Source organism: Laccaria bicolor, genomic scaffold (genome assembly GCF_000143565.1).
Source record: "Laccaria bicolor S238N-H82 LACBIscaffold_5 genomic scaffold, whole genome shotgun sequence".
NCBI lineage: Eukaryota > Fungi > Basidiomycota > Agaricomycetes > Agaricales > Hydnangiaceae > Laccaria > Laccaria bicolor.
Genome location: NW_001889876.1, coordinates 2,007,562 through 2,034,894, shown reverse-complemented (window position 1 = coordinate 2,034,894; position 27,333 = coordinate 2,007,562). Strand labels below are relative to the sequence as shown.

Here is a 27,333-nt window from a genome sequence, read left to right as displayed (position 1 = left end):
CCTTCCCCTTCCTTTTCCCTGTCCCTACTCCCTTTTCCCTCCCCCATCCCTGCCCATCCCTTCCTTCCTCCACCCCCATTTATTTCTGCCCCCCTCCTCCCCCCCTTCTTTCAACTTAGAATACAGTAAAATAATCTTTGTGTAGCACTTCAATATATGAGAATTTGAATCTATATAACTGTTCTAAGAAGAAACTTGTGAGGTTATTATAGGACAAAATATAATAATAAATTGGCTGACTACATTAGACTTACAATAAATATGATAGGCATGAATTCCATTCAGATTCCGGTGGAATCCATTGGAATTCCATTCAGAATCCGGTGGAATCCACTGGAATTTGAGATTCCTACCATTCCGGCGGACTCCGGATGGAATTCCGACATTCTATGGGAGTCCGCTGGAGTCCGCCGGAACTCATGGGGGAGGGTAAAGTACTGCCCTCGTCAGTGTCATCACCACTGCTCTCAGGTTCTTGATCCTTGGCTACAGCACCCAGAAAGTCCTTCAACTTCAGCTTTGGGGTGGCTTTCAGGGCTGGATCCCCCTTTGGTTTGATTAAGGTGAAGTGTGTTCCCTTCGCCTTTGCAGTGTCCCGTTTCTTCTCCCATGCTTTGACGGCCTTCTTGAGATTGGTAGTGGCGACGGCCTTGGCATCCTTTCGCTCCTGTTCAACAACCTCCCATTCCTCAACAGCTGCCTTGTGCAACGCTCTGCCATCCTTCTTCCTCTCCTTCTCCCTCACAACCTCACGCATCTTCTTCTCTTTCTGCTGCGCTAGCTCATAGAACTCATCCCCACTCAAAAGCCAAGCCAGACCATCACCGACCAGCTTTATGGTCTTCTTCTTATTGTGCTTCTCTCCTCGTGCTGCCAGTTTTGCACAGAGCCACTTCGTGTAGGCTTCATGGAGGATGTTGGATGCCTGGAGCTCGAATGCGTGGACCTCAGTGTGAAGGTTCTGGCTTTGTGATTCCCGAAGCGCTGCCAGGAGAAGCAGCTCATTTGCTGTATTGGGCACAATAGCCAATGCCGCTGCTGCGTTGTTGATGGGAATGGAATTTTGCTGGACAGTACAGGTGGTAGTGGTAGGCATGGGATCAGCAGCAGTAGTGGGAGTGGGAGTGGCAAGGAAGGCAAGGTTGGTCTTTTTGAGGGTGGCAACAGCTCCTTCGAGGATTTCGAGGTGAGTGGTGGTTCTGGTTGAATGGCGTGTGCATGTGGAATTTACTGTTGTTTCATTTTGTGTGGATGATGGCCTGGCCTGCTGACCCCCTGAGATAACATCAGCATCGGTATCTGGAGTATCTCCCACGATTTGAAGGTCCCTCAACATGGTGGCAAGAATCTGGACAGGCTGAGAGGAAGTAGGGACAGGAAGGTGGCTCTGGATGGACGTCTCCTTGCTTGGTGCAAGCATATCAGCAGTAATGACATTGGGATTGAATGGCCAGATGCCGGTCTTGCGGAAAGCAGTCTTGATGAGTTCTGGGGTCAGAGTGGTAATGTAGGCCTTAGATATGACCTGGAGAAAATTTCCCTTGTCAATCGCATTCCCAGTTGTATGAAGCAGTGCATCGCGCTCCACACCGAGATAGTGTTTCAGCACAGCAAACACGACCACATCAAGACCTTGATAGACATGTGTCCCATGTGCAACATAGCAGATGACTATGACCATGTGGAGGCAAGCAAGAAGGAGAAAGGCAACCGTGTAGTGTGAGTTGTGTCCATCAACAATTAGTAAGCGGTACTCGCCATTTGCCTTTTCTCGCATCGCTTTCTCAAATAACTTCATCCAGGATGCGCCGATTTCACCATCTGTCCAGCCCTTCTGCTGGTATCCGATCCTAGCAGAAGATTTATTTACAGACATGAAGATAGTGAATAGAATGACATACGATGCATTAAGGGGATTATTTTCCCCCCATTTGACCTGGTAGGCACTCCCCTTGAAGATAACGGCAGGAGGTGTGCTTGTGCCATCTGCACAGATCGTAACGATGGTGGTAATATTTTCATGCATTCCAGAGCGCTGCTGGTAGGGTGCAGCTTTTGTATGGGGGCTGAAAACATACTCACGCTCACCACCTCCCTGGGCCTGTATTCCAACTTCATCTGTTGCATACGTGTTCTCCTCTTTGATCTTGTATTTTGTGATGGTCTCCCCAAGAAGTTTCCACCGCGCCTCGTTGTTGTGCGGATTTGTTGTGCATCCTCATTTGTCTTCTAGTGGTCAGGAACATGAGATCTTGATCTGTTCGGAATACTTTTTGGAAAAGCGGTAAGTCCAATTCTCTCCGACATCTTTGATGGGAAAGGAAGTGCCAAGGCGCACACTGCATATGTCATCGACATGCTCCTTCAGCCGTGCATGACTGAGAGGGAACCCACGATGCGCCATCTCATTGATGAAATCGATGACAATGTCAACCTCAGAATCAGTAAGCCAGGATCAATCTGCACTTGCTCGTTCACGCGACATTCCACCTGCAACATGTCGTTTCAAGGTTGTATAACTGAGTTTGATATGATTTCCTGTCAAAAAATGAGTTGAATGTCATTTAGAATAGCATTAATATACTTACCAGTCTCTTCCAAGGGGGTAGCGGGACGTGGATCCCGAACCAAGGGTTGGGGGGGGGGTGCTCGGCCGAAGGCTGGGAAAAAAAAGTGACACCCATCAATTTGGTGGCAGAAGTGGTCAGTGACCTGCCTGTTGTGATGTTGGATCGTTCTAGTAGATGTCCTAGCTGCTGTAGATACTTACTTGGCCATAGTAGACAGCGAGAAGAAATTTTGAACCCCCCAACATCTGGTGAAGAAATCACGGTAATGAATTTAACAAAAACATAGACCATGGATACTATTGCTAATTGAGGTTGAAGTAAGAGTCAAATTATGGCCAACAGCTTCATTGTGCAGAGTGTACTGTAGCATTTCAATCAATTCGACGGTCACGCATCACGGGGCCCTTCAAGTTGCTGAAATGTCACAGTGGTCATGCAGATTTCCGTAAGGTGTCGAATTCATCTGGTGGTCATGTGACAAATGTCAAAATTTTTCGTTGCCTGTGGCACTAAATAGTCGAAAATTTGCCCAAAATTTCGGCTTGTCACGGTGAATTTCTGAGGTTGTCGAAACCAAAATTTTGACAGGCTTGTCACGCATCACGGGCCCTGTTGAATTGAACGAAATGCTACAGCAATATAGATGTGCATGTTGGTGCCGGTGGGATGAGTAACTTGAACATGCATCGAGACTCGAAAACATGCAGAGAGAACAAGGCCACCAACACGCAACCCCCACAAAAGAAAGAGAAGTCCTCAGCTTTTTTAACCAGAAAACAAAGGGGGTGTTGGGATAAAAAAAAAGACCTAGGGTCGATTTTTTTGGTAGTGAGCGCTGGGCTGAACCAACCACCCAACGTAATCAGGCACATGTCTATTTTAGGAAATATGATGTCACCGTTGTGACATTGTCTTCCTGTCCTCGGGCCTCTCGACGTTGAACATGCATTGCAGACCCAATGCATGGGCACCTGCACAAGGTAAATACAAATGAGGTGATATCAGAATGGTTTGACATGAAGATGTAAGTATGTTTTACATTGAAACCCTAACAGAAAGTGGGTTTACCAATTGACCACATCCCACTGGATCATATTGCCGGTGGTCAGCTCTGCTCGGGATCCACAAAAGCAATCCTCCAATTGACAACCTTATGGTTTCATTTTTTGCACTGACCTCATGTTTCCTTGCTGTAACGGTTGCCACACTAAGGAAAGTTATCAATGGTCCGATATTATTATTGTCTTATGTAAGCAGTCTTAGTTGTGTTTTTTGGCACATCCTGAGGCATTTAGCACATCTTGAGGCTTTCTAGTATCTATTATGTATAATTTATCCACCAGGAAGGCCGCCTATAATGTTTTTGGGCAAAAATTTTTGAGCTTCCAATTTTTTTTAAACGGCCTGATGGCCCAACCAACCAACCGGCCCCCGGTCCGGGATTATGATCCCGACACCCCCTTGCAGAAAACCATACAACAAAATACCCCTCAAGTCTCATGGCAGGGGAAAAGGAAGAGAGAACTGTGGTTGGGTGATGTGTAAAGCGCGAGGTTGCAAAACAGGCTGCCAGGTGCGTGCGCCGTGAGATTTGTCAAATGTTTTCGCGTTTTATGTAGAAAAAAAATTCTGAAAACATAAGCATGGGAAAAACATACTTGATTAGGAAGGTAGGGGTAGGGGGGTGTCAAGCAGGACTCTGAAAAAAAAATAACGAGTGTTGGTCTCTTTTCCACATTCCGCCACCCCCTTGGTCTCTTCAAATTGAAGACTCTCGAAATCAAGGCAGATTTTGCGGTATCCACAATGATCTTTCTTCGGTTTCTTTTGATCTGCCTTGTATGCGGCAACAGCCCGGACCATCAAAGCCTCATAAACACGTTTGCACGCATAAGCCTTGTCGACATCGGATTTGGCTCGGCCAGCCATAGGTAGAAGAGAGGGGCACTCAATTAAAAGTTAAGTAAAACATTGGGCCCACTCCGCATATACATACAGAAACCTGCAGCTAGCCTTGCAGCTGCAGGTTGGTGATCTTTCTGAAGCAAATCTGCTGCGTTGAACGAATGAATGTCCACTAAGATTAACAATAAGTGTTTATAGACCCTCTGCGTACATGAATACATGGATCAAGATTCAATAAACACGAGTAGGTGAAGCGAGAGCCCATAAACGCGAGTCGATGGCAAGGAGGGTGTGCACGCAGCTTCAAGTTTCACACGTGGGTGCGGGTTCTTCATCAAGATCCAGTTATGATACAGTGTGATGTGCTCATTATGGTGAAAAAACTGTGGCATTACCCATGCTGGTCACTAAATACATGAGTGGTATAGTCAGGTACAGCATTTTTACGGTGAGGCCCTCTGTATAAAATTGAAAACATCCAAAATCCATGATCTACCTAGCTTGCTCGGCAGTTTCAATACGTAAAAGTGTTTTTTTCATCGAGAATTTTTGATGGTCGATTCCGCAGGCATTATATCCGAAGATTGGAAAAAATTTGAGCAGAGTACCTCCTTTCATTCCGCCAGGAGATGCAAAATACATCCCAAGTGTTTTACTGATTGATTATGTGACATTGTCACGTGGATGACTGTAGTGTTTAACGTTTAATTTCTGCTTATGTGTTCGGCTATCTGTCGTGATATTGACTACCTTACATCCTTATTGCAGGCATACATACTTTTCAGAGGTCCGTCTATTCGAGTGCCAAGAAAATTCGCACCTACCCATTCTAATTCATCATTCTTAAACTTCTTGCTCAGACACATCTTCCCAGCCAAGGTCATCATCGCCCTTCTCATCGTCGCTCGCCTCGTCCTCCACCTCCATATCATTCCGTCGCAGTCGTCCGCCCTCCTTCCTTCCCGCTGTGCTGGGCGTTGCGCCTGCGACAGTGCCCGGTTCCTCCTCGACGATGATAGTAGGCATATACATCCCCTCTCCGTCACTCTTGTCATCCTTGTCGTCGTTCCCGATGGTCATATTGGCGGTGAAGGACGAGGGACGTTTGGGATTCTTCTTAAGGAGGATGGCAGTTGGGCACAGATTCCGCGGTTGTTTCACCGGCAGCAGTAGACGTGTCTCGTGATTTGTTATTGCCTTTTCGTCGCTAAAAACGAAAGTACCTGACAAAAAAGAACATACGCAAAGAAGAGAATGAATGAAAAGTTTTGGCTTGATCATGGTACGAACCTTCCAGCTCTTGGTCGGTGTCGCCGCTTCCTGTTGATCGCCCTTTGCTGGGAAACAGAAAGAACCAGTCAGCAAAACGGACAACGTTCAAGACAAAGGGGCTTATCAATGACATCCGGAGAAAGACTCACCTGCAAGCGCCTTGAGGTATTTCTGATTCAGCTAAGCTCAGACGCGTTCTTTGATCCTAACTTCATCCTCACTCAATATGAAGCGATCCAATTCAGCTTCGTCAAGACCCAGTAACTCGTCAACGACACCGCCGCTCTTCCGCTTCATCAAGTGCTTCGGTCAATAAAGTGCCTTGAGTGCTTTAAAGGAACGTTGACACTTCTTCTGCCAGCACAGAAGATGCCGTCTCTTCAACCAGCGTAGAGGCCGCTGGTGTCAAGGTCGACGGGGAGGCAGAAAGGGAAGTGGTAGGCTGGAGTAGGGTAGGATCGATATTGCTGTATTCATTGTCCTTCAGCTCCGGATCAGGCTGGAATAGTGGTGCCCCAGTCGTCCCAGGCAGAATGCCCTGATTTAGCAGCGACGTGTCGACAGGAGGCAGCTTACGTTGCACCTGGGTTTCTGTTCTTCATCCGACTCTTCCCTTTTCCGCTTCCCCTTTCTCCTCTTCCTCGCCTTCTTTTTCCCATTCACTGTTGATTCAGTGCAGCCCTGCTCAGTTGCCTCCCTCTCGACCTCCTCCTTCTCCCTTCCCTTCGTGAACACCGGCGGGCCATCTCCTCCTCCAACCACACATTCCTAAAGTCTGCGGGAGTAAGACTCCCGCTTGATGTCGCTTTGAATTCATCCAAATGTTTTTTGAGGGTGGTGTCCGCGATCTTCACCACCTGGACTTCTCCACAAACCGCCGAAAGTTGTTCATACGTGCCGCCAACATAAGGGCGGCTCCACAAATGGCAGCTGGGCGCCAACCGCGCATCATCCAGTCTCGGTCAAGCCGTTGCACGAGGCGCACGGAGTCGGTGGCCACCTTATGTATTTCATTCCCAAACTCGAGCAGGGCGGCAAAGGGGGAGACGTGATGGGATGGATCAACAAGGGGGACACGGAGGTTCAGAGTCTGTACAAGTTGGAGATATGTATGGCCAAGTTCGAAGGTGGTGTCCACTGTCCGCTGAGATGACGTGGAGGGTGAACACAGAAAATATACCTGAAGCAAATCCGAGAAGTCAATGAGCATGTAATTTCAGGTTTCTGTTGGACGGCACGCCACGTAGAGACATCCTGCCACTACGTTTAGGCTCTTCCAGCCATTGGTAAAATTTGCTGCGAGACAGACGACCTCTAAGAGTCTTGATATGTTCGCTATACTCTGTATCTTCTTGCTGGCTATAAGATGCAGGTAAGTAGCGTAGAGTCGAGGAAGAATCAACGCACCATTTGCTATCATCTGCTCCCATGACTCATTAATCCCTCTATGACCATCAGGCCCGCTGATCCTTGCATGGACTCCGTAAAGATCAGATGTGAATATAAACAAAACACAACGACACTCACTAGCTCCTTGCCCCACAAACGAACCCTGTACCATCGCCGCGCCATTCGACGTCTCCCCAAATGTGACCTCATTCACGATCGCATTTTGTTCGACAACATTTGCACATTTGATACAAAAACCGTTACCGGCCGCATGGTCGTACTTTATGACCGTTCCACCGCAGTCATTGCAGACGGGCTGAACGTACGTCTCAATAACGTCTTTTAGCCGAAAGACCACTGTATTTTACCATGTAAAACCTGAATTCATGACGGTCAGAACGATTATTTGAGTACGCCGTGGCTCTCACCGTGCACTCCCCCCTCAAATCCCTTGGAATCGAACCAAGACAGAGGTAAGGAATGGTGAAGAATGAGCAGGGAGAAGGAGAAATTGTCAAGTCACACATTGATCTTGTCACATATCTCAATGTCATCAAAAATAATAAATTGTTTTCTAACTAACCTCCTCAAGAACCGCTTTCTCGTTACAAGCCTCTGCCATAATTGATGCAAAAAAAAGCGTATTGCTAAGTCCTCTGTCTACATTCACGCATGGTTGCGTTCAATTGCATTAAAATTGTCGACGTCTAGCTCCAATGGGGAATGATGCAAATGCGATTGCGAAGATGGCGGGGAGGAAGACCCTTTGGAAGTGCATTGACTGTGTTCAAATTCTGTGAGCCTTGATTGTATTCGGGGTAATGGAGCTGACAATCATAATTGAACGTTCTTTCTCGGTGCTGGAAGCCACTCACATCATATGGTGAGTCTTAAAAGGGTAGCCAATCTCATGCTCCCTCAAACTGATCGGTCTGCCATTGACTGAATTGAAAACAGCGGTGTTTCTCCCATCATATACGATGACACTTTTCCTCATTGTACCGCCATCTTGACGACGAATCACGCGGACAGAGCCACCAACGTTACAGAGAGAAGTCCATTCCCCGAGGCTGAGACCGTGAGCATCTTGGAACACGCTGCTCTGTACGGTGGCTCTTGGACCCCGTCGCATTTGGGTGGAATTGCCAGTCTGTGGAGGTCGAGAACATGTAAATGACGGTGGCTTTGTGTGATGAACCCTGGAATTTTCGAGATTGAGTAAAGAGCAGCACGGTCCAGACGATCAGCTATATTCTCTCACTAGAAGCGGTGACACGAGAAACATAGCCCAATATCCCAAATCGGGGTAGCCAGAGCAAGTGCGACACTTTTTCCGGGCTGGAATATTGCGAGGACAGGCTAATAATTATGCAGGGTGATACTCATTCTTATATCTAATTCTTTCCCTTTCCACAAAGAAGAAAGCCATTCCATTGTTTGAATATTCCCGCTAGTAAAATCCAAAGAAAGTTGAACAGATCCTGCACACCTTGCCTTTTATGTGGCATCATCTGAACAAAGAGCCCTTTCTCAGAAATTTCATCCTTTCCCGCCCCTTTTATCAGCATGTATCAATTTTGCATCACGTCTGAAAACAAAGGATCCCTTTGCTTCGGCTTTCCTCTTAATCTTACCCATCGGTCTAACTTTTACTACAATTTCACTAACATGAAAATGCTTTGAATATTTCAGCTTTTGTTCACCCTTTACAGGTGTGGTAAAGGCGAAGCAAAGTTCTTGGCCTGGATTTTAAAAAATCCCATGCCTATGGAAAGCAAGACTGATCTGCTCGGAATTCTCGGTTGCCGATTGATGGCCGCATATTTGCTAAGTAATATAATTGATTCGTGGTATTTGTACCATAATTATGCAATCTGCAATGAAGAATTTCACGGAGCCATCGCCCAAGTCTTGCCGTCTAACATCCATCAAGTATTGGCACTGTCGGAACACATATCATTACTGGGTATCTTATTAATTTAAAGAATATCAGTAATTCTGCAATGTAATTACAGATTTAAATCAACTTACTTGATGTTCCCAAGATGTTTCAGGCTCAAATTGACAAAATACACCAACACTGAGGCACATTTGCACATACTTCCTTGAAGAAACATCACACAATGATCCTCCAACCAACCTCCAAGCATTAGCATCTTGAGTGCATGGCTATGTCAGTGCTAAAGTAGTTTTGCTGCATCCAATACACTACAATGCTTCCAGGTGCAACAAAGCCCACCCTATAGCCTCACACAGCTCTCAGATGACAGTAGACTAGCCTCCAATCATGGAATGGCATCTGGTGGCATCTCAGACCATGCAGGGATGGTTGTGCTTGTGAAAGCAGAGTAATTTTGTCACTGCCAAAGTCCCAAGATGAGTATGATTTTGTGCAAATTTTCATGCAGACTCATTGTGATCTTGCACCTTTTGAATCAATTTGTGGCTGACTCAGAAAGAGGTATTCAGGAAATATTCAGAAAAGGATGTGAGGCTTCTCCCCACATAATTTTGAATAGACACACTCACAACTTCACATACTTTCTATTAGCAATGCCATCTTGCACATGATGTTGTGGTAACTAGTTTATCAAACAAACTGGGTGGATGGCATTAGTGCCGTTCACAGTTACTGTTTTTGAATCATTTTTCATCTCATTTCTCATCTCGTTTTTCTGAAAAATAGAATCAAAAACGGGCAAAGAAACACATCAAAAATGATCCCAAAAATGCCATTTTTCAAAAACAGCCATCGTGTCCATTTTTGATGTGTTTCTGTTTTTCATCCATTTTTCATCCATTTTTTGTGTTCAGGTTTCAAGTTGCTGAAGGGCGTTTCAGTGTTGTCTGTTCTTTTTCTTTTTTCCCGATATGACAACCACTTTATTCTATTCACCGTTTGCACTGCAGAATGAGCAAAAAAATCAAAATAAATTACTCTTAATAGACTGAAAACCAATTAGTTGAGGCTCAGGGAAGAATTGCAGCTGACAGATACTATTGGAGAAATGATAAGATAAGGTGGGGTCTGCAACAAGGTGCAGAGTTCAAGGCTGCCAGGGTGCCGAAAAATGGGCTGTTCCATTTTTCACTCATTTTTTATCTCATTTTCGAAAATTTCAAGGAGGGCAGGTTCACAGTAGCCATTTTTCACTTCATTTTTCACTTCATTTTTGATGTTCTATGTCTACAAAAATGAACAAAAAATGAATCAAAAATGGCTACCATGAGCACCCCTATGCAAGAAATTGTGGGCATTGTTGTTGCAGCAAACAACTGCCTCCAAGTTATCATGAAACTCCCAACACCCAGTGTTGTTTGTGATAATTTATTTGATGATAGGACACTGTGATGTGCCCCAGAAGACTTGATCACATTCTATATGTTGATTGGTCCACCTGATTGAGAAGTGAAAGAAGGAATTTTAAACCTCAAGATGAAATCAATTACCATTGGACTGGATGTAAACATGAGAGACATTGCTGAACTGGTGAGTCTTGTTCCTCAGTCACTTTTGATAAATAACCCACTCTCCTGCAGGATTTCCTGGGGTGGGGATCATACTTCCATTGAAGAGACCTTCAAGAAAATAATGCATATTTTTTACAGGCAGAATAGACCACAACAAGATAGTAAATTTCTTTAGTCTTTTCCAGTGAATGGCAAAATGGGTGATGGACTCATCATCCGCCACAGAAGAAAGATTATTTATATATAATTCATGTGACTAGATTCAATGCTGGCTGAAGAAAACAGTGCCGCATAGAAATGCAAGTTGTACCCTTAAATTAACTTGTCAGGAAAAATCACAAGGACACTCATATAACTGTCAAGCCCTGGGATGAATTGAAGTGGAATATCAGACGAGCAAGCAAGGCCATGATGTAATTTGCCTGTTACATGATGAAGGCATCGAGTAGACCATGAAGAAAGGCACTTGAACAACATAGCTGTATATTATGTAATTGTGGTGCAAATACCACAAATCAATTATATTACTTAGCAAATATGCGGCCATCAATCGGCAACCGAGAATTCCGAGCAGATCAGTCTTGCTTTCCATACATGCCTTTCCCGACATGAAATACTTTAAATATAATCAGAATGTTCCTGAAAAGAAAAAGTGTCGCACTTTCTCAGGATATTCTAACTGGTAATATTGGGCAATGTTTCTCGTGTGAAGTTCTCCGACGAGAAAGTTCCAACTCCGGAAATGATACGGCGTGAGCTCTGAACGTTCTGTTGGCTCTGTTCCTGACCGACATCGCTCACCCAACGACGTATCGATTTGATTCTTTCGGGACACATTGGGTAAACAATGTTCTCAGCTTCAACTTCAACTTCGAAGGATGGAAGATTGGCTGCGACATTACAGCGATTTTCTGCGACTGGTGAGTTCAACGTCAGCAGAAATATAAATAATCGTAAAATCACACCTTGGCGACCCGCAGAAAACATGTTGAATGGAAGAGTGAGTGACTTGAACACTGGATAATTCTTGGGGGGTTCAAGTGTCCCCTTGAATAGTCTACGATGAGCTGGCTGTCCTGTGGCACACGCGCTTCGCAGTGTTGGCACGTCTTGACCACATGGCACAAACTAGCTATAAATCAGATCTATCATGCGTCATTCTTACTCCTGCAGACAACAGCGTAGTCTAATACCAACATCTTCTCGTAAAATGTTGTGTATGCTACTCGATTCAAACTCGATTAGGGCAGTCTGAGCTAGTCTGAACTTTGTGAATGAAAAAGTGACTTGCAGTCGACGAAGCGACACGGTAAAGGAAGGAAGAAATGTCTTTGATGACTTTGATGACCTTGTTGCCCTCGCGGTAGATGTGACCTTTGACCTTGGTAATCTTTCCTTTGTTCACGTTGATGGCGGAAACGATGCGAGCTTCTGCCTTTTGCAGACATCTCCAACCTGAAGGGGTTTGGCCCCATCAACCTTACAGAAGGGATTGTAGAGGTGAACAAGTTTAACGAGAGATCCGCCAGTTGCTGCAGGCAATATTGGCTTCATGACGGCCTGGAGGTGCCGAATACTCCCTATAGTCTCGAGGCGAGGGTGGTCTCCTATACCCTCGAGCTGGCGGTGGGGGTTAACCGGAGATCTACACCAGATGGGATATAACATGAAAAGAGAAACGGCAGGTGTGGCAATACTCATGACAATGATATCATTGGGCAAGTCATTGGGAGTCGAAAACATGAGGAGAAAGAAGAAAAAAAAGATCTTGAAGATGACGCATCGAAATGCCTGTTCGTCGACCCTTCATTATCATCGATATTCAACATGACTTCGTGCTTCTCGACGTCTATTGCATGCTAAGTTACAAGATTTCAACGTTGGACGTCGTTAAAATAGACGCACCTTCTTGTTTCGTTATGTTAGCCTGCCTTTGTTCTGCCGTGATAGAGCCAAATATGACGTCCATATCCTTTGGTTTCTCTGGGAATAAGGCTGGGAGTGCTGATTCCACAGGTGGCTGGAGAAGAACCGGTGGACCGTCAACGTACAGAGAGAATGTGGCCATCGCTCCGATATTGACTGTAGCAAACATGAGGAAGATTTTGTAACCGAGATTTGTGACCATTTGTGGCGTAACCTTAGAGGTGACGAAGTCTGAAGACGAAAAGGATTGGTCAGTCGATAATGATTCACGTGTACCGTGACAGAGCCATTGGGATGCACTCCGTAGTAGTGTTGCGTCCGAGTTGGGAATATATCGACAACATAAACCCAGGGAAGGGGGCCCCATCCCAAGGAATAGAAGCAGACGTAGATGTGCAACATAGCGGCCATACCCTTGAAGGCGGGAGGAGGATTAATGATCTGACTGAAACGGTTTTCGGAGAAGGGTTTGTTTTAAGGATAACGTCGATGATGAAAAACAAAATGCCCATTCCCATTGAGGATATAAATAGAGAAAATTTACGACCTAGGGATGCGAAGGTTTGAGGGGCGTAGGAACTAAAAATGAAATTGGTAAATGCAGCCATTGAATTCCAAGTTGAACTCACCCAACCGAGTTCTGTCCACCCCATTGTTGGAGGAGGAAGATCACAAAAGTGATAACGAAACGAATAAAATTGCCTTTTCCGAAGAAAGCCTCCTGCGAGGCGATTCCTAGAAAAATGTGTCAATGAATGACTGAATCCTATGAGGGAAAGCCACGACAAGCTTTGACGGCGAGCAAGCCGAACAACATAATGCCACATGGAACAAGCTGGAAACCAAACGGAAGACGCCAAATCAGGGGACTGGACATCAACGTAGCGCTTTGGTTGATGCCATCTAGAAAACAAAGTCAGTCACGACGCCGTCGGCTGAGGGGATGTATGACGAACAATTGAGGAAGTGTGAAACCATAAAGCCGAGAGCCACCATGATTTGGAACAGACCAGTGATACGCCCACGAACATTATTTGGAGAACACTCGGACACATAGGCGGGGGCAACGGCGGATATACCGCCAATGGAAAATCCCGAGATGACACGTCCGCCATAGATCAGGCCAAGACCGCGATCTGCGACGGTGTGGAACCAACCCACAGCTCCGACAGCGAAGATTACGGAAAACCCAACAAGAGTCCATTTACGACCAGCCTGGGCTGTGGGAGGGTTAGGAATGCGGTAGCTCTCGAGTATAAAGCTATCGAACCCGAAATGCTATGCTAATAAGAGCGCCAAAGAATGGTCCAGCTTGGGAGACGGAAACAACGTTGGAAGAGACCTCATTTGAGCGTGCCGTGTTGATGGTTCCATTGGCATTTACCAAGCCGAAGCGGTGTTGAAAAAAGTTTGCGAGACAACGCCTCCAGCAATACCGCTAGAGAGTTGGGAAGATGAGCTTCCGCTAAGAACAAATATTCGATGTTGACCTACGTATCGTAACCGAAAAGTACAATTTTCCAGTACGTTTGAAAAGCGAGCCCTAATTGTGAAGGTCAGCGGGGAACTAAAATCAGGAAGGGAAAAGCGTACAGTAAATCCGAATATTCTGGTAAATGTGTTGCGCGAGACGAAGGTCTCGAGGGGGGTCAAAGGGGTAGCAACCATAATGATCTCGAGGAAGGGGTAATCTTGCAGGATGGACAGGATGATCTCGTCGAATGCGAACAATGAGAGGACTTTAAATGTGGTGCCGACGTTGAGCTCTAGGGGTTGTTGGCTCAGACATTCGCAAGAGATAGAAACTTACAACCCATTGTGATTTGGACATTCCCCGAAAAAAGCAAGTCGACCGATTGAGCAAAACTCGCCCAATGACCCGTTTGACCACATTTAAAGCATGCGCCAGGACCACCAGCGTATTTTTCAGTCCGTCAGTACCATGGGATAATTCTTGGATGATTCCACACGAATCTTGTTACCCATTAAAAACTTCCTCATGGTGTTTCGCAAACCTTCCTTCTGCTGCTTCGCGAGTATCAAGTTCCTGTATGAGTTGTCACAAAAGCGATCTCACTACCAATGCTTTCTGCAGCAACCTACTACAAAACCCTAGCCAACCCTTGGAACGATGAGTTCAACTGGAAGAACGGACGAATAGCCAAACACATGAGCAGAAGTTAAACGTTAAACACTAGTCAAGAGACGGGAAACAGAAGAACTTGAGAGCCCCGAGTGAAGAACGGACTCCCGATGAACGGCAGAAGAATAAAACAAGAGCGCTTGCCAGTGAAGAGTGGCAATAGCTTCAGGAGTCAGGTCCGCAAGGCACGTGCAAGGCGTGACGCGTCACAATATCTTCCGCATACATATCCTCGGCTTTCATCTTCGGGAAGATATTTTTATTATATTCACGCAGAATAAATGGGATCTGAAAACCGTCCGGGAGTCCAGATTTTCAGGGAGTCCATAGAGTCACGCGGAATTGAACGTGACTGCCAAACGTGACCTCTCGCTGGCGAGCGCTGAGGGCGTTGAATCGACTGGGAGAGAATATTCTCATGAGAATAATCACCTGATGACCCGCAATTGGCCGGTTGTGGCTGGGTTCTGGAAGTTGTTGTTCAATACTAGTAAACAAACTCAGCAAAAACAGACCTGAGGGAAGAAGCTTGAAACTATCAAAATGTATTTTATGCAACTAAGCATAGTTTTAAGTCAATCTACATTAAAATTAGAAGTGGCGGTGTCTTGAGGAACAGAAAAATGCGAAATTTCGGAAGAGAACATCAAGGTGTCACTTTAAGTTTCTGTGACAACTGCAGTACATCGCACCAAGAAGGGGGGAGGGAAGGGTTATAATCTGAGGCAGGTGTTACAAACAGAGGATGTTATTTCTAGGTAGTTGAGGACTGGGCAGCTGGCCATCGTCGAATTGGATGGTCAGCTGCGTCGATCGAGGTCTTCCAGAACAACTGAAAGCACATTTACTCATAACACAAGATAAAGATCCTCCCATCCCTATCCGAAAGGGTAACCACTCCCTGACTCTGATCAAGATTAATCGTCTCAACCACACTCAAATTCAACTCCTCAGGAACCTCCAGCGTCCTTACTTCACCTCTTCCTCCTCCCCCTTCCCCACTTGCCCGACCCGCCCTCAAATCCCTCTCACACTCCCACTCATCCCTAAACGCAGGAAACACCACAAACCTCAACAACTTCTCTCCCTCATCTGCCCTATCCACATCCCCACCCTCAACATACTCAATCCAAACGGCATGTTCAAAATCAACAGCCACCAACATTGTACCAACGATCTAGGCCGATCAGGCATCCCTCTATCCTCATAGTCTTCTTCATAAATCACATCGAACATGCGGACCACTTCGAATGGCATGCTGATGTACCAGAGGTGCATCGGTCCGTCGTCTTGCACTATTTGTGTGGGGGTGCTCAACGATGTGGTGGATGTGGATGTGGATGTGGATGTGGTGAGGGACTGAAGTTGGGATCCAGAAGAGGAGGAAGAGGAAGGGCGAAGAGGAGGAGGGGTCACGCTGTTCACCCCAAGCCCAGAAGCAGTCCTGTACAAATTATAGTTATCCCACTCAACGTGATTGACCAGCACCCGAAAATAATGTTGCGCGAGCACAAAGTGCAGACGATGGCTCACTTGGTTGTGTTCCGCCAATAAGACAACTGTGGACCCTATGCGTGGGATGTTTGGTAGGCTGGGCCACCATTGTCGGACAAAGTGCGCACTTTTGGTGTACCAGGGTGGGAGGGGGAATGGGTTGGAGTTCGGGGTGGGTGTTGTTGTTGTGTCATTGATCGGGTTCTGTAGTGTGGGTTGTTTGGCATTGGAGCCTTCAGGGTTAGCCATGGTTCTCAGATTCTCATGGCCCCAGCAGGTTCAATGTTCTGCGAGCGCTTCACCCTGCCCTTTCCCAACCCATTCCTGTTGTTGCTATTTCTCTGCAAATGTCACTCTTTACAAGCTTCACAGGCGGCCTCAAGGATCCTCCAGCCCCATGGCTCGACCCGGCTCTTCATCTCATCTCAGTGCCTGTCGAACCGTTATGCACAGTCAGCCTCCCTCCCCTGCCATCTTCGCAGAAGACAATCAAGGCACGCTGTGTCAAGGCGCCATGCACTCATGTTGCTGCAGGGTCATGCAACAACCAAATGTGCAAGGCGTGTTGTGAGAAAGCCATTGTTGTTTTCTTCTTCAAGAACCACAACCACGGTCGTCGACCAGTCTCTGTCTCTGACAACCCCGCTCACCTCGCTCGCCCCCTCCCTCAGGAGCCTTTACATCTGACGACTGCCAGCATTTCCATATCTCTGGGTCCTGATGTCCTTGCACCTTCAGCTCTTGGCAACACGCCGCCCTTGAAAGAATTGCCTGCTGCTTCAGTTTCTGGGGCTTTTTCTTTCTGGAAACCAGTTCCGCTCGCTCTAGCTTAAGATTACAAATGACGGCGAGAGGAATGCAAAGTACGACAACAAGCAGAAGCATCGCGAAATGAAAACGAATGACGGATGAAACATTCTGTCCTCTTAGTTGCATACCTCAACACTGATGGCCAACCAACTATGCTCCCACTTCAAGACATCAAGACGTGGCCCACCTTGAATCTAAGCCAAATTCCATCTCTCGCTGCAAAACTTGGACTGTCTGATCTCTCTGATCTCAGCCTTTTTGACCCCCAGAACACCATTTGGATACCAATGATGGACCATGCATTGCTGGTGGGCACCAATGACAAAATCTACATGAGGCGGAAGGAGCTTGTCTCTTGTGGTCCAGCTTCGTGCACTTTGCTCGAATACCTCTCACCAACCCATTTTGAACTACCACGGAGCTCTCAGAAGCGCAGGGTCAAAGGTTCTCTGGACAATGGCTTGTCTCCCGTGCACTCAACTGTCTCTGCGTGTAGAGATTACTCTCACAATTATGCAGGACTCTCTTCACCACCTTCCAGTCCATCGCGATCTTCATCTCCACCTCTGCCACCTACCAACTGTGCCGTCAATGACAATTCCGGCACCCCTCACAACCCTGATCTCGAATGGGAATTTGGGACAGTACCAACTCCAAAGGGAGCGGCTGTCGTCTGGCCACAGGGAATGTATGCTCGCAATATGGCGAAAGGGTTTGATCTACTAATGATCTGAGAACCCAGTGAGACTGTTGCCTCACGATTTTTACAGGTCTTTCTTGGAATGGTTTGGAAGGAGTCGACATACCACAAGAATAGAAAATTCTGGCTCGGCCTCTCGGAGAGCACTCGACAACAGGCACGGAAGCTACCGCGTACAAAGGAAGGGTTATGGACTGTCTGGTGTAAGGCACAGCCAATGTGGGGTTGATCCTCTCCTCCTCTCTTCTATTTAGTTGTCATTTAGATCGCTTTGTCAAATTTTGGTTATGTAGTTTGTTTTAATACATCTCGAAATACTGGTAACAACCTTTTGGTTAAGAATTACATCTGAGATCTGGAATATAGCCTGGAAGGCAACCATTGTGTTCTAGCTTTGTTTTCAATAGCCTGTTCTTCCTCATGATCAACTCGTCCAGCAAGAATTCGTACCGGTCTGCATTCATCTCACGTAGAATAGCATGATACCCACCTAGCCATACATTCAGCTGCTCACATTTTGAGGAGTTGAAATACCATGTTCCGTCAATGTTGATGAGCTCGGGAAATTTTTGGGGGTTGCAGTGCTCTTGACAAACGATGTCAGTCTTTTTGTGTTTGCAATCAAAGTGAAATGCATCGACAGGAAATCTTACAACCTTGAGGAGTGGGTCATTAGTCAATTGAAGGTGGTTGTATACCCCACAACAGTTGTCATAGATGAAATAATCGGGCATACAACAATGACAACAATGACTGAACGGGCTAGGCAGGCTGGGCTCTGTACCATTGACCCATAATTCCGGTTTCACCTCAGCCACCTCCAATTCCTTTGCCCTGCTCTCAAATCTTGCTCATTTCTTTTAAAATCACTCTCATATTGTAGCTGGGATACACATTGATACTGTTGTACCTTTTTGTTTGTGAAATTCTATTTATTCCTTTCATTGCATGATTTCTACGATTTGGGTGTGTCATTGGCACGTGCATGACTGTAGTCAAGAGACAGTGTGGGGAGGCGCAATGCCTGCAATTGATTTGACTGGATGACTAAGTGCACAGCCACACAAATCCTGCCAAATGTCTCGTTTTATCTTCCCAAATAATTTCCTCATGTTCCACTACAATTTCTAGGCTGGTAAAGGCATAGTAAATGTATGTATGTTAGATCACAATGTGAATGTGCGGTAAAATTGAATTGGTGACTATGCTAGGTCATCATGATAGTCAGAGTCTTGTCAAAGTCATAAAATGAGGCTCGTTTTCTGGCCTTTTATCTGCTGTTTGTAGTCAGATAGTTCATGCTTGAGGTCATATAAAATTTTCCAAATGAAGACACCGTGTTTTCCACTTCCTTGTCACATCTTTTGGGCCAACAAGCGAGATCTGCCTTGTGCATTGGAGCACCACTTTTGGCCTTTGGGCAATGCTTTGCATCATGAAAAGTTTCTGGGAGTAATTTGGGTAGTAGAGATAATGTAGAGTGGCCCTAATAGTCATTGAGAATGTGTATCATCGATGCATTGACGCGATGTGATGCCTCCTTTGCGTGATTATGTAATCTAATTTAACACATTTCACAGGCAGTTTTGAAAACAAAATAACTACTTTGCACAGGCAATGGGCCTTACACTTTATAGTAAGACTACACTTTATTTTTGATTGTTCAGGGAATGGCCCGAGAATATCAAAAATAATCTTACTGCTCCCCATAGATCAGGGAGATATCTACACCTCATCATTGACTTGCTTTGGAAATTCTCAGGCCATTCCCTAAAAAACTTGTTTTAGTCCCAATTTGTATATCAATATTTCCAGATATTGTGCTGGGTCACGCAGAATATTGATTTTCCTTGATTCTCGTCCATGTATAGGGAGACCAAATAGGTGCAAACACAAATTGATTTCGCAGGCATTGCGCCTCCCCAGAGACAGGAAACAGAAGAACTTGAGAGCCCTGAGCGAAGAACAGACTCCCAATGAACAGCAGAAGAATAAAACAAGAGCACTTGAAGAGTGGCAATGGCTAATGTGGATGGCAAAACCTCCGAAAGCATTCGCCACTCGCCGCCCTGGCGAGTCAAGTAGGGGAGAGCTTGGCAAATGCTGGCAAATGTTGGCAAAGCTGGCAAATGAAAAAATTTGAATTTCTGTCGTTTTGCTCAAGGTAGTATCCTGTTATCATCTTTGATTTTTTTTCTCAGGCATGGCAATCATTTTTTCGTCACTCCTGAGGGCTTTGGGTCAACTTTGGGTCTGCATCAGTAATGTAAAGGTCAAAATTGGATGGGATCAATGGATTGGAGTGTCCAAATCAGGAACAACAATTGGTTTTCAAAGGGAAATTGGGGTGTTTGGCCTGCAGTTAGAATTTTCCGACACTGGAAACCATAGATGATACTTTATGCACCCATAAATGTCTGTAATTCTCTGAAATTTTGACAGATTTCGCCAGGTCTCGCCACCCTTTTTTTGATTTTTTGACTCGCCAGCCGGCAATTGCCAGCTGGCAAAACTGGCATGGCGAGCTGGCGAGAAGTTGCCAACAACACTAGCAATAGCTTGGGGAGTCAGGCCTGCAAGGCACGTGCAAGGCGTGACGTGTCACAATACCTTCCGCATATCCTTGGCCTTTCATCTTCGGAAGATATTTTTATTATATTCACGATCTAAGCTGTAGTCAGATGGTGATGTTATTGAAGAAGAAATTTTGAATTTCTTCTTCATTTCCTCGCTGATATTATCCCTGAATAATTTATTATTTTATCTCTGATTTATTCTTCATATCTTCCATGAATAAATAGGCCAATGCCCCCAGTGTATACAGGTTTCTGGATAAGGTTATGCCAGAAACGGGGGTTTCTACCAGAAAGGGGGGTTTCTGAATAGTTTTACCCTGTTTTTGTTTGATTCGGGACCTGATCTTGACTACTATGCCCTACCAGCACCTCGGCGCACCCTACGAGTCGGAAGTCACTGATTGTCACAAGATTTTGCTGGACGTGATAACTTGAAAATTGGGAGTCACGCTTGTCCAGCCAAAATTTGTGACGATCAGTGACCGCCGACTCGTAGGGTGCGCCGAGGTGCTGGTAGGGCATAGTACGTTAGGACGGTCTCGACAAAGTAAGTTTTCATCTGCGTTGCTCTTCTGCTTCGCATTTTGCATTTTTATTTCTTTCAATACGAACTCCTACTCCGTGGGTTCATCTCTATTCAAGGAATCAACGTACGCCAAAGATCACCCCAGCTCGTCATTAGTAAACGCCGTCGCCTCAGGCTAACTATTACCTCCGTACAGTGTAAACGAGCTAGAAGGACGCAAGCAGACAAAATTTTCCGCCGTTGACAACCTCACTAAAATCTCTCCGTGGAGGACACGTGCAATTGACCAAGCGCCACACCACAAAGTAGGCCATAGCGTTTAACTTTGGTTGGGGCGGGAAGATGATGGTATCTTCGATCGTCCACCTGGGGCGAGTACGCGAGTACGCGATAGACTTTTTCGAATACCTGTGCCCATGAGTCTGTGGGTACGCAGAGTGTGACGCATGACATTCTTATTAGGTCGAAGGTGCAGAGTCGAAGGGGAGTTGTTGTTTCAGGCTGGATGGTACACATGAACGGGTGAAGATGAGGATGAGAGAGAAAATGTTGTGATCACGTACAAATTCCCTCGAAAAAATTCGATCTGACCCTTTACCCTAGTATGTACAAGGGCGGGTGGTGATAAGATATTCACCCTGTCGTACCCAGTCACCTTGGCCCCGTATCCGCTCTATTTTATAACAGCTACAACGGCCCAGCGTCTGTCGTCTATTGAGCAGTTGCATGTAAGAAGAGAAAGGGACACTAACCTTCACATTCAAGGTGAAGTATTTATGAGGAGGCGAGGTCCCATGGCCGTGGAACGTCGGCGAGTCAGTCGTGTTCAAACGACGTAACAGCTCTCCCGTCCATCTATCGCTAGTCACAACAAAGGTCGGCAAAATCAACTAACAATAAAACAAAGTAAAAACATACCGGTCAAGAAGCCAGCATCAAGCGGATTCAAAAAATAACTCCAACCCTCGACTTGCCTCCCGTTTCCATTGCGTGTTCCCCTCCATAAGCGTTCCCAGTACTCATCCTATTACACAATCACTAGCCCCCTAAATATCAAACACCCTCTCCGCCACCTCATCCGCTCCAACCCCCGCTCCCAAATCAACAGCCAAACACCCCGGACCCGAACCGGAGACATTCGAAGGTCGACCACCAGACTTCATCGACATTGAATGAGCATCTCACTCCCGTCTTCCACCTGCTTATCCCGTTCTCTTCGATTTCCTTTATCCGGTTTCTTCGTTTTGTCTTTGAGGAGACGAAGACCTTTGAACCAGGTTGGGGATGGGTCGGGTTTGGGTTGAGCTTTTGGATTGGCTCGAGAACGACTGGGCGCGTAGATGGATGGACCTGGTGTTGGTGTGCTTGTAGTTGCAGAAGTGGAGCTGTGTCTTTGTCTTTGTCTTGTGGGTTTTAGGGGACGGAAGAGCTGAGGCGGGAACAGAAAGAGTTAACGAAGAAACGAAGAAGACGAAGGCTGCATCGAATCGTCCTGGTGAAGGGGCACCACGGACGGTGGTTTGTGATTCGCTTGTACTTGTACAGGGGGCATCAACGGCGCAGGCACCAGCAAATCCAACAACGACGACATACTCGTCGTAATCGTACTGTCACTAACCGCCTGCGTACCACTCCAAACGTGCACTTTAAGGGCTTCGCTCCCCTTACGACGCGCCACGGAGCGACCGATAGGGTATACTTTTAGTACTTTCGACTTCCACTGCTCGTTACCTATACCCCAAGACCGACCCAGGATAGTGGTTGGCGAAGGCGGGAATACATAGTCGGATGCCTTGATTGGCATGGAGGGGTCGAATTCGAGGCGGATGGGTGCAGTGGAGGTAGGTTGCGTGTGAGCATGAGAACGACAAAGACGGTTCTCAGCTGGTGAGATGGTTTGTGGGACGCTGAGGGGATTGGTGCAATGCGTATCGGACGAGCTGGGTCCAGTACATGGTTGCTACTCTTCTTCATTTGGTATTTGAAAGTGCGGTCTAGGTGGGTCACTACATGCTGGTGTTCCTCTTCTTCATGTGGTTATTGAGGCTTGAAAGTTCAGATGGGTGCTATTGTAGGCGTAATAAGCAGGAAGGAGGGTGTGCGTGGTTACTGTCGTGGCCCAAGATTTACAGCCACAGGGGAAGTGGGTGAGCTTGAAGTTGTAGCGATGACCGGTGAGTCGCAATGCGGCACGGACAAAGACTGATGTATAATGCGAAGACACCCAATGACGAAGTGAACAACCTGAAAGATGAGGGAAAGGAAATCATTGAGCGACACAGAACACAATATAATTCACATCTACTTACCCTCTTCCTCCATCCTAGCAAGCTAACATTGCTCAATTTCCATGAAACAACCTCGGTTTTCCTTCCAGATCTGAAACGGACCTCACCTTGGGAAATTAGCAATTCCTCCAATCATTGAGCCCTGGCACTGGGTAAATGAATCCATTTCCCATTCTTCAAGATGCGCGACTTCAATTTCCGGTGGGAGATACGGAGGCCCTTCAGCCAAAAAAATGTTGGATAAATCGTCTTGGAGGATATGGACGACCAGTTCTAAAATTCCTCTTATTGCCGATTGTAAAATGCATACTTGATGCATACATGCAAGGGGGTCTTAGGATTCCAAAGTCCGAACGGGGGTTGGGGGCAGACTACTGGTGTTTGTAGTTGCTATTACATAATAGCTACGCTTATGTGATAGCTACGCTTATGTGATAGCTATGCTTATGTTATAGCACGCTTATGTGATAGCAAGTGGCTGTGTAATCTCTGGCTTGCTCGTATACTTTTGCCCTCTCTGCGGCCTTCCACCACATTTTTATATCATGTAAAATAGAAGATACATTGAGATTATTGTGCAAATACAAGCTATTACAAAATTTCTATGTATTTTACTGTTCAATTTTCAACTACATCACAATATAACTGTTGGGATAAGAAATTCAACAGGGAAAGAATGTGATTGTCAATTTGACATTTGGATAATTGATCAGCTTTGAATATTAGCTGAAAAAATGTGAGATGAAGTGCCACAGTCATTTGAAATCAGAGGATGGGTAAATCATTCAATGTATGCCTAAACAAAAAAGGTTTCTGGGGTTCTTCCCATTCCTGAAGAAATTAGATTCAAGTCAGCTATGCAACAACTATTGATGCCTGAGCCTTGGGTAAAAAAATGGAACTGATACTTGGGATTGTGTCAAGGTACAAAATATGCTGTTATGTCCATCCTACTGTTGCAGAGAAACAGTTGTTTTTAAAGCTTATGTGTGAGTATCTAGCATTAATCAGGGAGATCCTGACTGTAATTGTACAGAATTGTAATCATGCAAAGGGAAATGAAAATGATATCTTCTACAAAATATATTCTGTAGTATGGCCTGTGAACATCAAAATGGAGGTGCTTCACATACAGCCCATCAAGCAAAGGATCAATTGTTCCCACCCCAATTTTTTAAAGTAATCCAGGGCTTTATCATTTGGATGTGGATAGTCATTTTCTTGAATCATCACAGGAGAGCATTAATTCAGCCCACACAATATCACTGCTAGCCCATTACAAAATACAGTTTAATTAGCTAATAAAAGGCCTGCACAAGATGTCCTAGCAATTTCAGCTCCCTAATTACCTCCAAAGAGAATCAGAGCAGGAAATGATGCTCTAGGCCAGAATTTGAGGGCAGTAGGGCAGATAAAATTTACTGGAAAATTCCAAACAGAGTAGATTGTGATGGGGGGGATAGCAGGTATCCAAAAGGCCAGTTGTAGGTGGAGATGGAAAGATGGGTCAGTAGTTTATAGCTCATGATTGTAAGATAAGATAAGATAAGAAATATTCCTCTTTTTTTTCGCTTTTTCCCTCTTTTTATTTTATTTTATTTTATTTTCTTCTGTAGCAACTACAAACACCAGTACCCTGCTGGGTTGGGTAGGTAGGTCAGCCGCAGGCTGAGAAAAAAAAATGGAACCCTCTACAAAATGATCTCAAAACAGTCCTGGAAGGCCATCTTCTGCAGGTTTGTAATGCTAATGCACTTCAAAATATGTAGATCAGGCTGAATCAAGTCTGAATTCAATAACACTGCAGGCATTGATGATATTGAAGCATTATGTAATATTTTTTTCAATCTTATCTAATCTCTGCCAAGTGTCAATATCACAAAACCCATCTTAAGGGCAGGCTCCAAAATGCAGCCACTCGTATCACAGGACCCCTGAAATTCATGTCAAATCCCTGATCCGTATCTGGAGGAAAATTTGGAAAAAATCCGGGCAGGCCTCAGGCCTGTCCGGAGGAAAATTGAAGAAATTTTGGAAAATCCATGAGTTGAATGTCCGGATAAAAATCCCCTAAGCTATGGGGGGCCTGATCTACGTCCGGATAGAAAATGGACAAAATGAGTGTGGTCCCCACATTTTTGAGCGCACGTGAAGTGCACTGGTTCAACTTTAATTAACACATGATGGAATCGAAAAGGTTCAATCCAACGTACACGAACGAAGATATGACAAACACAACCAGTCAGGTGTTCATTGATCTTGACAATCCAGCACCCCTGGATGAGTTGGAATGGATCAGCAAAGGAAAAGTGTATCCCATATTGAATCCACCTCAAGAGCTGGTTGTCTATCGACATACCTAAGATTTGGGCACACTCGCTTCTACCTGATGACAACATCACCGTCGAGGAGCTTCTTGCGAAATCTTTGTTCAAGAGTACACATGCATTAGTATTCAAACTCGGCAGTTCAAGCATTGAGCGGGAGGAAGAAAAAGGGCAGTAACGACGTTGAAATGGGGACAGATGACGAGGAAGATTAGATATTACAGTCTTACATTGGAATTTAAGGCCTTTGGGCAGCCGGAGCCTTGCCTACACACATATACTATGCCTGATGTAATGTCCGGATATAATTTAGGAAAATCCTATGCCTGATGCCATACCTGGAGGATTTTTGGGAAATATCGTGAAATTCTGTCTGGAGGAAAATCATCAAATTTGACGATTTTGGGATCAGGGATCCAACACTACTTTCAGGGGTCCTCATATCGCTCGATGAGTCTCTTCATACTATTAGCAGTATGACAAATAATATGATGTGATCATTGATGGGATGGACAAATAAACAAAACTAAGACTCGAGCTCGCGATACTTAGAGTGGCTGCCAGAAAGGTTGCGCGGGGAACTCGGAGATCATTGATTAACCCTAGCGTTGGGTCCCAATCTCTGGCGTGTCACATTTTGGTCACCAACACTGTTTACAGAGCACATCATCTATGCCGTCTTCAACTGGTATCATTTTTCTAAGTATGGCTATATCTCGAGAATGGACATATCCTTCCTTTGGCCAACAGATGTGCACTATCAAGTCATTCAGACCCAATTCCTTTCTTTCGATGAAGATTCGCCACATTGCACTGGCGCACGCCATTTTGAGGTGGAAGAGGCCTATAACAGGGTTCTCCCAGTGGTGCTATGCATCATGATACTCAAGCAGAGCACTTGTTTCTGGAAGGAAAGTTCTTCAATCATGTATGCCACCAACTTGAATCACTCACAATCACAACTAGGGAGTTGAACTGGTAGCAAACTGGTAGTTACTTCTACAACAAAAGAGCATTTATAGCCAGTAGATATGTCTATATTGAACTTAACACAACATTACAAGTTGAAGTATGATGAGTATGCTATGGTGGCCTACTGCGGCACAGTTCTGTACTACATGTTCCCAAGTACTGTTGCTGTATGATGATCTGTCACGCAGCCCAAAAAGGCCACAGGTTGGGACCCAACGTTAGGGTTAATCAATGATTTCGGAGTTCCCCGCACAACCTTTCTGGCAGCCGCTCTATCGCGAGCTCAAGTCTTAGTTCTATTTATTTGTCCATCCCATCAATGATCACATCATATTATTTGTCATACCGCTAATAGTATGAAGAGACTCATTGAGCGATACGAGTGGCTGCATTTTGGAGCCTGTCTTAAGGGTGTAGTTGAAGGCTCTGGTGCCATGTCTGGGACACCTTATGTCCATATATAGACATAATTTATGTCTATATTGAGATATGTCCAAAAAAAGACATAAGGTCGTCCAAAAACAGACATAAGCCATCAGTCTCACACCCATGCCCAAATAGGCAGCTGCTCAAGTAGTTGACCTCCTACTGGCTTTTCTCCCTGTGCTATGCGCTGCAGGCCCGAAAAATATTTGAATAGCTCACTTACCTTGTGGGAAATTATAGGATACACTAATATGAACCCAGAATGCATTTTTAAATCATTGAAAAGAGAATTTGTGCTGTTCTGAGCATAAAGTCGGTTCCACTTAATGCAATTGCTCATCAAAGTATGTGTCAATGCTAGTAGAATATCTCAGAGTATGTGGAAGCACTTTACATGCACTTCTTCCTCCTAATGGCAGGTTGTTGCATTAAAGGCAACAAAAAGACAGAATCAATGGGTAAAAAAATGTTGTACTGCTTTAAAAATGCTGATACAGGAGTGCTGGTATGTTGTTAATATTTCCTCACATAGTCTTGA

The 27,333-nt window shown here is 45.3% G+C and overlaps 7 protein-coding genes across 7 annotated transcripts; 1 reads left to right on the top strand and 6 right to left on the bottom strand.

The window, feature by feature from the left end:
• Positions 1–11,282: 11,282 nt before the first annotated feature.
• Positions 11,283–11,594, bottom strand: LACBIDRAFT_314212 (uncharacterized protein; the record flags this gene model as incomplete). Its single annotated transcript, XM_001877568.1, has 2 exons — positions 11,283–11,518; positions 11,573–11,594. 2 exons carry the CDS (start codon positions 11,592–11,594, stop codon positions 11,283–11,285), a joined length of 258 nt encoding a protein of 85 aa, XP_001877603.1.
• A 414-nt stretch (positions 11,595–12,008) lies between these two features.
• On the bottom strand, positions 12,009–12,275 carry FAS-5 (uncharacterized protein; the record flags this gene model as incomplete). Its single annotated transcript, XM_001877567.1, has 1 exon — positions 12,009–12,275. One exon carries the CDS (start codon positions 12,273–12,275, stop codon positions 12,009–12,011), a length of 267 nt encoding a protein of 88 aa, XP_001877602.1.
• A 29-nt stretch (positions 12,276–12,304) lies between these two features.
• LACBIDRAFT_314210 (uncharacterized protein) lies at positions 12,305–14,201 on the bottom strand (the record flags this gene model as incomplete). The annotated part of the gene is made up of 9 exons (XM_001877566.1): positions 12,305–12,456; positions 12,513–12,747; positions 12,804–12,978; positions 13,035–13,112; positions 13,163–13,268; positions 13,317–13,436; positions 13,490–13,753; positions 14,028–14,076; positions 14,127–14,201. 9 exons carry the CDS (start codon positions 14,199–14,201, stop codon positions 12,305–12,307), a joined length of 1,254 nt encoding a protein of 417 aa, XP_001877601.1.
• Positions 14,202–15,520: 1,319 nt separating this feature from the next.
• Positions 15,521–16,419, bottom strand: LACBIDRAFT_314209 (uncharacterized protein; the record flags this gene model as incomplete). The annotated part of the gene is made up of 2 exons (XM_001877565.1): positions 15,521–15,853; positions 15,919–16,419. The coding sequence occupies 2 exons, from the start codon at positions 16,417–16,419 to the stop codon at positions 15,521–15,523; spliced, it is 834 nt and encodes a 277-aa protein (XP_001877600.1).
• Positions 16,420–17,132: 713 nt separating this feature from the next.
• On the top strand, positions 17,133–17,934 carry LACBIDRAFT_324440 (uncharacterized protein; the record flags this gene model as incomplete). Its single annotated transcript, XM_001877910.1, has 2 exons — positions 17,133–17,668; positions 17,751–17,934. The coding sequence occupies 2 exons, from the start codon at positions 17,133–17,135 to the stop codon at positions 17,932–17,934; spliced, it is 720 nt and encodes a 239-aa protein (XP_001877945.1).
• Positions 17,935–18,015: 81 nt separating this feature from the next.
• Positions 18,016–18,414, bottom strand: LACBIDRAFT_314208 (uncharacterized protein; the record flags this gene model as incomplete). Its single annotated transcript, XM_001877564.1, has 1 exon — positions 18,016–18,414. The coding sequence occupies one exon, from the start codon at positions 18,412–18,414 to the stop codon at positions 18,016–18,018; it is 399 nt and encodes a 132-aa protein (XP_001877599.1).
• Positions 18,415–20,957: 2,543 nt separating this feature from the next.
• Positions 20,958–23,236, bottom strand: LACBIDRAFT_324439 (uncharacterized protein; the record flags this gene model as incomplete). The annotated part of the gene is made up of 9 exons (XM_001877563.1): positions 20,958–20,988; positions 21,036–21,283; positions 21,420–21,455; positions 21,535–21,672; positions 22,057–22,389; positions 22,428–22,666; positions 22,913–23,026; positions 23,092–23,105; positions 23,178–23,236. The coding sequence occupies 9 exons, from the start codon at positions 23,234–23,236 to the stop codon at positions 20,958–20,960; spliced, it is 1,212 nt and encodes a 403-aa protein (XP_001877598.1).
• Positions 23,237–27,333: the final 4,097 nt, after the last annotated feature.